The 11,575-nt window shown below is 41.7% G+C and overlaps 1 protein-coding gene across 1 annotated transcript; it reads right to left on the bottom strand.

Moving 5' to 3' along the window:
- Nucleotides 1–368: 368 nt before the first annotated feature.
- On the bottom strand, nucleotides 369–11,368 carry elf3 (E74-like factor 3 (ets domain transcription factor, epithelial-specific)). Its single transcript, XM_060910763.1, has 9 exons — nucleotides 11,240–11,368; nucleotides 10,606–10,778; nucleotides 4,649–4,879; nucleotides 4,261–4,395; nucleotides 4,039–4,146; nucleotides 3,787–3,873; nucleotides 2,527–2,631; nucleotides 2,243–2,438; nucleotides 369–1,761 (listed from the first exon to the last, which is right to left on the bottom strand). The coding sequence occupies exons 2-9, from the start codon at nucleotides 10,769–10,771 to the stop codon at nucleotides 1,656–1,658; spliced, it is 1,134 nt and encodes a 377-aa protein (XP_060766746.1). The 5' UTR covers nucleotides 10,772–10,778; nucleotides 11,240–11,368; the 3' UTR covers nucleotides 369–1,655.
- Between the last annotated feature and the right edge of the window lie 207 nt (nucleotides 11,369–11,575).

The following is an 11,575-nucleotide window of genomic DNA, read 5'->3' as shown; positions in this document are numbered from 1 at the left end:
ATACCATTTAAAATAAAGTTGCTAAAATAAAAATGTGGCTTTTGTGAAGAGGAGGCGCTTCAAAACAGCATCAGCCAATCAGATCATCAGCCAATCAGCCCTCTATCCCTCTATCCACAGGACGCATGCACACTTTACACACAAGGCTGACTGCACGGTTGAGTCTGTGGTGCGCAGACTGGGTCTGGAGGGCTGAGTGGGTTGAGTCTCACCTGTATGACTCACTGTAGTGAAAAGTTTTCACTTTTTTCCACAGTGCAAAGGCTCTGTCCTGATTAAATGATTAACCGTGTGTCTCGTCTGTAATATTATTTAAATATTTACGTTAAAGACGTGGTGTGGTGCGCAGTAAACACACAAACAGATGATTTTCACTTCATCAACTTTATTTAAAAAAATTTCCGATATAAAATATGAACAATATGTCATACGCAGTAGTGAATGTCTCTTCTGTGTCATAAATCTGAGAAATATGTCTCATTTAGGAGACAGCGTGTGTGATTAAAACACACACCATCTGAACAGAACAAGCCCTCACCGCCCCCCCCCACACACACTCACACACTCTTCCTGACTGTCACCTGATTTATGTATTAAAGCTGTATTAAAGAGAAGAAACACAGTAATAATAATAATAATAATAATAATAATAATAATAATAATAATAATAATAATAATAATACGTGTGAAGTGATGATGATACTCTGGAGAAACTTCATGTGGCAATTAAAAGATTCGTTCAGGTTTTTATCTCTTCAGTTTGGTCTACATTTAAACAACAACAACAATGACGACAACAACAATTAGATATAAGTTTAAAAACCGTACATTAACCTTTGACACTTATGTTCCAGCAGACGCAAGATGTTAAAACATTCCAAAACATATAAATTTACATTCCCTGTGTTTCAGGCTGGTTCCTAAAGAACCCTGGAGCACTTTGTCTAACATCCTCTATACAACACTCACCATATCTTCACAACAAACCATTTCCACTGATATACAGAGGGTGGACTGCTGCCTAATGGGATTTAATGTGCTCCTGGTGGACTGTAATGGTCTGGACTTCCAAATGGTTCCTCATTTCCATCATCTGCTCATGACAGAGAAGGTCCTTCTGGCTTTTGATGGTGTTTAAAAGAAACCAGAAGCTCCTGAATGGAAGCCTTCAAGCCAGAGCATGACAGATTTTACTTCTGGATTGTAATGTTTTGAGTTTTCAGAAGGGTTTAGTAAAATAAAACTCAGTTGTTCTTGATGTTTTCTGGATCGTTTGTGAGAATAAAGAGTGGAAGTGGACGAGTGTGTGTTTGAAACAGCACTGAAACACAGGAGAGAAAAAAAATCCATAACCTTCATCAAAAGCCGCACCGTAACCCACAGGAGGTCATGTGACAGTCACGCCCGTATGCCCATTAGACAAAAGTGTCAAATTTTCTTTTTTTTTCAGAAGATAAAAAGCAACACAATTTACAACACGACATTATTATCGGTTCATAAAACCTACTTTAGCCAGTACAGGCTTACAGCGTCTCTGTTACGCTCCTCCCTCAGAGCAGGGAGTTCAGCTACAAAACCAGCCTTCACGCTGACCCTATGCCTCTACAGTAAAGTCCTTCATGACGTCTGTACTTGTGACACCTTCCATGTTCCCGTCACATTCCCAACTCCTCCAACTTCCACCCGCTTGAGTTCTTCCCGAACTTGTAGACCAGTCTCCGGCCGTCCACTCGCTCCAGGATTTCTCTCTTGTAATAATACCTGCAGAAGACACAATCCAGATGAGAGCACATTCCTCTCTGCATTCTGATTGGCTGGAGGATGATGATGCAAAGTGCACATAGAGGAGCATGCTAGCTATGTTAGCCATTATGCTAAGTTGAAATACAGCTGTGTTTAGATTCAACACTCAGGGATGAAAAGTTCAATGTAATTTCGTCTTTTCCAAGTAATCCATCAACTCTTCTGAGGGAAATGTTAATGTTTCTGATATTTCTCATTTCACACCTCTGTTAAAATACTTAGCTACATGGTAACCAGTTAAATGGCTAAGATTGTTTAAAGCATTAGCATGTTGTATGCTAGCCTTCTCATTTCAAAAGCAGACATTTTATAGATAATATTCTGTTATTACATTTAATTTCACACCCATCTTATATCCTTTTGTGACTTCATGATAATGAGAAGGAATTGACGATAATTGATGATAATTATGAGCACTTAGTTAAGGGCGGAGTCTCACCTCATAGCTCGGCTCAGTTTCTCGTAAGTCATGCTGCTGTTTTTCTTCTTCTGACCCCAGAGCTGAGCCACAGCCTCCGACTTCAGGAACTTAAAGACACCATCTCTGCGATCCTCCCACTTCATCAGGCCCTGGTTCTTCTCCGGGTGGATCAGAATGTCACGGATGAATTCCCATAGGTGTGTACCGCGTGGAGCTGACGAGTCAGAACAGGAAGTCAGTTAATCCTCCTGTAGTGCGCACTCCTTAGTAAACAAAGCCCCGATGACCCGGTGCTCACTCACCATGTTTGTTCTTTTTGTTCTCGACGAAGTGCTCAGAGCCACGGCTCAATTTAGGAGGTCGACCTCGTCTCTTCTTCTCCACAGGCTCCTGTTTAATGAAGCTCTCTGAGAGAAATCACACACACACTCATTAAAAATGACATCAAGAAAATGCACACATCTAGAAAAGACAAATATAACATTTATGTTAATACACTCATTCATTACGGTTTCTATAGTAACTGCTCGGGGTGTGTACAGCAGATGCTCCACTGATAATAAACAGATTAAAAACAATCATTATCATGGTGAAGTTTTGTGTGAGGAGAAATGTGTTTCTGTGACATTTCTAGAAGGAGTCTCCAGTGGCAGGACTTACAGGAGTTTACGCTTCTTTACAGTTTCTCACTACAAGCCGAGAAAAAAAACAAGCTGCGTTTTTTTTTTTCTTTTTTTTAGAGAAAAGAGACAGGCTAGTGAGGATATGACTGTTTATTAGCTGCTATAATATACATGAAAATTAACTTTCTCACATTAACTGTAACTGTAAATGGATAAAAACTTTGACATTCATTAAGAAGTTAAAACGTGCAATTATTGATAATTTTCTGTGGTATAAAAGGAATAAAGAGGAATAAATCACTTGGGTATGTGCTGTTAAAGGAAAATATTGCACTTCAGTGTAACTCTTTTTCATCACACCAACTGAGTCGTTGATTATTTCCCCATCACAGCACAACAGCAATCCCCATCACAGTGTTTTATTCCTTACATACTGATCACTTCATAATTCTGTACGAATGACTGAGAGCCAACGTCCCGCCAGACACTTCATCTCATCTCATCTCATTATCTGTAGCCGCTTTATCCTGTTCTACAGGGTCGCAGGCGAGCTGGATCCTATCCCAGCTGACTACGGGCGAAAGGCGGGGTTCACCCTGGACAAGTCGCCAGGTCATCACAGGGCTGACACATAGACACAGACAACCATTCACACTCACATTCACACCTACGCTCAATTTAGAGTCTCCAGTTAACCTAACCTGCATGTCTTTGGACTGTGGGGGAAACCGGAGCACCCGGAGGAAACCCACGCGGACACGGGGAGAACATGCAAACTCCGCACAGAAAGGCCCTCGCCGGCCCCGGGGCTCGAACCCAGGACCTTCTTGCTGTGAGGCGACAGCGCTAACCACTACACCACCGTGCCGCCCCAGACACTTCATCATCATTATTATTATTATTATTATTAATGTAATAATGTTCATAATTAAAGCTTACTTGGTGAGTAGGTGTAGTGCGTCTCTGTGTATTCATGATCTGAATCACTTCCAGCGGATTCCGGAGAACTCGGGTTCAAGAAACTTCCTGCAGAGAGACAGAGATAAAGTTCTACTCAGGAGAAAACTCACACTTTCATCATATTAGCACTGAATAATAAGAATGATGAGTGAGATGTTTGTTGATAGAACCAACAGTGTGGAGAAGATTATTAGAGGATTATTAGAGGATTATTAGAGGATTATCTCTGACCTGTGATGGAGCTCTGCAGACTCTCTGAGTACGAGTCATAGCCGTTGTCACTTCCCGGCGTTAGCTGTGTTTTATACTCATAGAAGCTGAAATCGCTCTCTTTCTTACCTATACAGTGAACACACACACACACACACACACACACACTACATGACTGTACTGCTCATTACAGAACCATCAGGTCATTCACTGTGTGTGTGTGTGTGTGTGTGTGTGTGTCACCTGTGGGACCGTTCTGGATGATTACGCTGTCGAGTGTTGGACCGTTGTTGAACGGTGATTGGGGGAGGTCGAACAGGAAGTTGCTCAGCAGCTCATAGGTCTCGTTCAGCATGCAGTTCTGTGTGATGTCATCAACTGGAGACAGAAACAGGAAGTAGAATTCTCACGGTCAGTGTTTTTCACTCAAAGTCACTCTCAAGTCTAATGGGAGTCCACCCATGACAATGAACCTCACCCTGACCCCACCCCTCACCCTGACCCCACCCCTCACCCTGAAGCTCTCCGGGCTCTTCTTGAGTCATTCTCAGCGTGATTGTTCCGCATTGTGTGTGAGTGTGTGTGATGCTTGTAAACACGTGTGAGTGCAGTGTGTGCTCATGGTCCTCACTGTGTTTGTGTTTGAGGTTCTCAAGGCTCTGGTGTAGCGTCTCCCCGAGCTGCGGCCCGAAGGTGGCCATCATGGCGTCCCTGCTGAGCGAGCACAGCACTGAGCCGTCCATGTCACAGCAGTCCAGGTTCAGCAGCGTGGCGTCGTATTTACTCTCCTCGATATGGAAGTCAATCCAGTCCAGAACATTCCGCCTGCTCCAGAACTGAGGGTTCACCTGCTGCCATGGACCTGCAGGAAGGGGCGGGGCTACAGGTGAGACTCTGCAAACACCTGCACAGATGAGCTCCTGTGCATCAGTCACAAACAAAATACACACTGAGCTGCACTGGAGGACCAGAGAATGAGCTTAGCTGTCTGTCTGTCCATCCATCCGTCTGTCTGTCTGTCTGTCTCTCTCAGGTAAACACAGGTGAGAGAGTGATCTCAGACTTCAGATGTGTTCAGAGCTGATTTACTGTTTGATCTGAAAACAAGCAGCTTCTGTTTCAACCTTATCTCTCTATGACATTAGTGTGTGTGTGTGTGTGTGTGTGTGTGTGTGTGTGTGTGTGTGTGTGTGTGTGTGTGTGTGTAAGAGAACTGCATTCCTGGAGGAATGTGAAACATTTTGCATGTTAATTATTTCTCAGTCTGAGGTCACTGTGTTCAGCCAAACAATACACACCACATACTACACAATACACACCACTCAATACACACCACACACTACTCAATATACACTACACAATACACACCACACACCACTCAATACACACTACACACCACGCATCACACACCACTCAAAACACACTACACACTACTCAATACACACTGCACAATACACACCACACACTACACACCACACAATACACACCACTCACTACACAATACACACCACATACCACCCACTATACACTACACACCACACACTACACACTACACACCACACAATACATACCACACAATACACAATACACATCACACAATACACAATACATACCACACAATACACACCACTCACTACACAATACACACCACACAATACACAATACATACCACACAATACACAATACACACCACACAATACACACCACATACCACCCACTACACACTACACACCACACACTACACAATACACACCACACAATACACAATACATACCACACACTACACAATACACACCACACAATACACAATACATATCACACAATACACACCACTCACTACACAATACATACCACACACTACACAATACACACCACCCACTACACAATACACACCACACAATACACAATACACATCACACAATACACACCACTCACTACACAATACACACCGCACAATACACAATACATACCACACAATACACAATACACACCACACACTACACAATACACACCACCCACTACACACTACACACCATACACTACACAATACACACCACACAATACACACCACCCACCACCCACTACTCAATACACACTACACACTACTCAATACACACCACCCACTATATAATACACACCACCCACTACACTACACACCACCCACTACACACTACTCATATTAAAAGAATAACACATTAACATTATTACACATATTATAATTAAATACTAATAATAATCGCTTTTGTTTAATTTTTTTTATTTTAATGAATTGAAACATCTCATCTCATCTCATTATCTCTAGCCGCTTTATCCTGTTCTACAGGGTCGCAGGCGAGCTGGATCCTATCCCAGCTGACTACGGGTGAAAGGCGGGGTTCACCCTGGACAAGTCGCCAGGTCATCACAGGGCTGACACATAGACACAGACAACCACTCACACTCACATTCACACCTAAGCTCAATTTAGAGTCACCAGTTAACCTAACCTGCATGTCTTTGGACTGTGGGGGAAACCGGAGCACCCGGAGGAAACCCATGCGGACACGGGGAGAACATGCAAACTCCACACAGAAAGGCCCTCGCCGGCCACGGGGCTCGAACCCAGGACCTTCTTGCTGTGAGGCAACAGCGCTAACCACTACACCACCGTGCCGCCATTATAATAAATGATTTATTAATTAATTTATTATTTATTTTGAGTGAGCATGCGCTATACAATGTGTGTGATATCTAATTCAGTGTTTTTTTTTCTTTATTTTTATTCATTAAAAGTCACTTCTTGTCTTAAAGCAAGAAGGTTCTGGGTTCGAGCCCCGTGGCCGGCGAGGGCCTTCACTGTAAAATATAATAAGTTGACTTTACTTAAAAAAAATATGCAAAGTCGTTGCCTCAAAAAAAGTCATTTATGTTGATTTAGATAAATTAGATTGGGTTAACTTATTTTTTGTGAGTTTGCAGTACTCAAATTAACTTAGATTAGTTTGATTACATTAACTTATTTATTTTGAGTTTGCAGTACTCACATAAACTTATATTAATTTGATTACATTAACTTATTTATTGTGAGTTTGCAGTACTCATCTTATATAATTTTGATTACATTAACTTATTTATTTTAAGTTTACAGTACTCAAATCAATGGCTTTCAGATATCTTTTTTCATAAATTTAACTTAATATTCATGAATTCCATTGATTTGAGTACTGTAAACTTAAAATAAATAAGTTAATGTAATCAAAATTATATAAGATGAGTACTGCAAACTCACAATAAATAAGTTAATGTAATCAAATTAATATAAGTTTATGTGAGTACTGCAAACTCAAAATAAATAAGTTAATGTAATCAAACTAATCTAAGTTAATTTGAGTACTGCAAACTCACAAAAAATAAGTTAACCCAATCTAATTTATCTAAATCAACATAAATGACTTTTTTTGAGGCAACGACTTTGCATATTTTTTTTAAGTAAAGTCAACTTATTATATTTTACAGTGTTTCTGTGTGGAGTTTGCATGTTCTCCCCGTGTCTGCGTGGGTTTCCTCCGGGTGCTCCGGTTTCCCCCACAGTCCAAAGACATGCAGTTAGGTTGACGTGGGGCGGCCTTGGGCTGAGGTGCCCTTGAGTGAGGTACCAAACCCCTGACTGCTCCCCGGGTGCTCTGGTGTGGCTGCCCACTGCTCTGAGTGTGTGTGTGCGTGTGTTTACTGCTTCAGATGGGTTAAATGCAGAGGATGAATTTCACTGTGCTTGAAGTGTGCATGTGATGAATAAAGGTTTCTTCTTCTTCTTCTAAAGTAATGATGGATGTAGTTTCTCTTTACTTAGTTGTTCGGTTCTTGACATAATATGGATTACTGCAGTTGTGGAATCTGACTATTTACTGTCTTTTTATTATTATTTACTGTTTACTGTTTGATCTCAAATGCTTTAAGAAGGTGAGAAACTCGTTCACTAATGACCTTTTGACGAGATACAGCCGTTAATTGAAGAGTATTCCAAGTGACTCCCTCATGAAGTTGGTTAAGAGAATGACAAAGAGTGTACAAAGAGTCATTAAGGGAAACACTTGAAGAATCTAAAATATCAAATATTTTTTGTTTGTTTTTTTCCACTTTTGTTCACCTCATAATTCCAGATATGTTCCAGATGTTATTTCATCATTTTGATGTCTTCAGTTTTGTTCTACAGTGTAGTCAATGTCAAAGTCCTGCCTGTGCCAGGACCTGGTCTTCCCAGGCAGTCTCCTGTCCCAGTACTAACCAGCCCTAAAGGTACATCGGGTGACGCTGATCTCCATTTCTAAAGCTCTTGGCCTCTCACCTATTAAACAACTGGGGGTGGGGGGTTGGTGGGGTTCCTCTGGTAACCACCACAGTTTGTGAGAGTTTCTGTCCCTACTCATGTCTGTATTGTGGCCTCACCAGATGGCAGTAGGTACCATTTTTATGATGTTCTTTGGTATGACCCAACTGCAGGCAGAACTCATGATCTCCTGATGGAGAGGTGGACACACTAACCCTAGGCCAGATCGCAATTCTACAATGTAGAAAATCTTCAAAATACAGAAAAACCTATGAATGAATAGATGTATCGAAACTTTTGACTGGTACTGTATATGAGTGGTGTGTGTGATATATATGAGCAGTGTGTGTGATGTATATGAGTGGTGTGTGTGATGTATATGAGTGGTGTGTGTGATGTATATGAGTGGTGTGTGTGATGTATATGAGTGGTGTGTGTGATGTATATGAGTGGTGTGTGTGATATATATGAGTGGTGTGTGTGATGTATATATGAGCGGTGTGTGTGGTGTATATGAGTGGTGTGTGATGTATATGAGCAGTGTGTGTGATGTATATGAGTGGTGTGTGTGGTGTATATATGAGTGGTGTGTGTGATGTATGAGTGGTGTGTGTGGTGTATATATGAGTGGTGTGTGTGATGTATGAGTGGTGTGTGTGGTGTATATATGAGTGGTGTGTGTGATGTATGAGTGGTGTGTGTGGTGTATATATGAGTGGTGTGTGTGATGTATGAGTGGTGTGTGTGTGATGTATATGAGCGGTGTGTGTGTGGTGTATATATGAGCGGTGTGTGTGGTGTATATATGAGCGGTGTGTGTGGTGTATATATGAGCGGTGTGTGTGATGTATATGAGTGGTGTGTGTGGTGTATATATGAGCGGTGTGTGTGATGTATATGAGTGGTGTGTGTGGTGTATATATGAGCGGTGTATGTGGTGTATTATATGAGCGGTGTTTGTGGTGTATATATGAGCGGTGTGTGTGGTGTATATATGAGCGGTGTGTGTGTGGTGTATATATGAGTGGTGTGTGTGATGTATGAGCGGTGTATGTGGTGTATTATATGAGCGGTGTTTGTGGTGTATATATGAGCGGTGTGTGTGGTGTATATATGAGTGGTGTGTGTGATGTATATGAGTGGTGTGTGTGATGTATATATGAGTGGTGTGTGTGGTGTATATATGAGCGGTGTGTGTGGTGTATATATGAGCAGTGTGTGTGATGTATATGAGTGGTGTGTGTGATGTATGAGCGGTGTGTGTGATGTATATATGAGCGGTGTGTGTGGTGTATATATGAGCGGTGTGTGTGGTGTATATATGAGCAGTGTGTGTGGTGTATATATGAGCGGTGTGTGTGGTGTATATATGAGCAGTGTGTGTGATGTATATGAGTGGTGTGTGTGATGTATGAGCGGTGTGTGTGGTGTATTATATGAGTGGTGTGTGTGGTGTATATATGAGTGGTGTGTGTGGTGTATATATGAGCAGTGTGTGTGGTGTATATATGAGCGGTGTGTGTGGTGTATATATGAGCAGTGTGTGTGATGTATATGAGTGGTGTGTGTGATGTATGAGCAGTGTGTGTGGTGTATATATGAGCGGTGTGTGTGATGTATGAGCAGTGTGTGTGGTGTATATATGAGCGGTGTTTGTGGTGTATATATGAGCGGTGTGTGTGGTGTATATATGAGCGGTGTGTGTGGTGTATATATGAGTGGTGCGTGTGGTGTATATATGAGTGGTGTGTGTGGTGTATATATGAGTGGTGTGTGTGGTGTATATATGAGTGGTGTGTGTGGTGTATATATGAGTGGTGTGTGTGGTGTATATATGAGCGGTGTGTGTGGTGTATATATGAGCGGTGAGTGTGTGGTGTATATATGAGTGGTGTGTGTGGTGTATATATGAGCGGTGTGTGTGATGTATGAGCAGTGTGTGTGGTGTATATATGAGCGGTGTTTGTGGTGTATATATGAGCGGTGTGTGTGGTGTATATATGAGCGGTGTGTGTGGTGTATATATGAGTGGTGCGTGTGGTGTATATATGAGTGGTGTGTGTGGTGTATATATGAGTGGTGTGTGTGGTGTATATATGAGTGGTGTGTGTGGTGTATATATGAGTGGTGTGTGTGGTGTATATATGAGCGGTGTGTGTGGTGTATATATGAGCGGTGAGTGTGTGGTGTATATATGAGTGGTGTGTGTGGTGTATATATGAGCGGTGTGTGTGATGTATGAGCAGTGTGTGTGGTGTATATATGAGCAGTGTGTGTCTTACCCGCTGTGTTGTGTACAGTATTGCTGTTGTTGTTGCAGTAGTGTGTGTCATTAAACGGTGTGCTGCGGTTTATTGTAGGAAAGCTGGCAGCGTGCAGGCTCGGTTCGCTTGGGTACAGGTTCGCGTTAGCGTTATTCAGGATGTTGCTCAGTTCACTGGAGGCCATTGCGCTCCTGCACACACACACACACACACACACAAATGCATGCATATTCATAACCAGTATGTAAGGGTTCCTAAAAAGTTGTAGTCGAGTTGTACAAATGGTTCCTAAAATGGATTTCCTATTTCAGATTATTTAACATTATGCTATTATCCATTAGCATGCATGTTTAGCATAACACATTCTGGGATTATATAAATACACTCACAAGAACATGAAGAATAAAAGTGAGAAAGTAATAAACACAATCTGAAAATATGATGAAAGCAAAAACAATTAAAGTGATTAATAATAATAATTATCATTAATATTATTATTATAACTAGAAATAAGTGAGTGTTACTACAGCAATAGCACAAGACCATAGACAGAGAAATATGTATTTAGTGTATAACACATTGTGTGTGTGTGTGTGTGTGTGTGTGTGTGTGTGTGTGTGTGTGTGTGTGTGTGTGTGTGTGTGTGTGTTACCTGCTCGGTGTGTGATGGAGGTTTGAGGTGTCCGAGTCCAGAGTGTGTGCTGTATAATCCGCTACACAGTGGCACGAGAGTGTGTGTGTTTAAATTCAGTGTGTTTGTGAGGTGCAGTATTACCTGAGCTCTTCTCACCTGTACACTTTTATAACCAGATGATAGACAGAGGGGTGGAGCTTAAGGGAAGGAGGGAAATTCCACAGAATCAGAACATGACCACTCCCTCCTCTTCATCTCTGTCTGTCTGTCTGTCTCTCTCTCTCTCTCTCTCTCTCTCTATCTATCTATCTATCTATCTATCTATCTTTCAGGTGGGTGGCAGTGTTGGGGATC

The sequence above is a fragment of the Neoarius graeffei genome, chromosome 26 (assembly GCF_027579695.1).
Source record: "Neoarius graeffei isolate fNeoGra1 chromosome 26, fNeoGra1.pri, whole genome shotgun sequence".
Lineage (NCBI taxonomy): Eukaryota > Metazoa > Chordata > Actinopteri > Siluriformes > Ariidae > Neoarius > Neoarius graeffei.
Note: the sequence above shows the minus strand (reverse complement) of the source record. Positions and strands in the feature narration are given on the sequence as shown.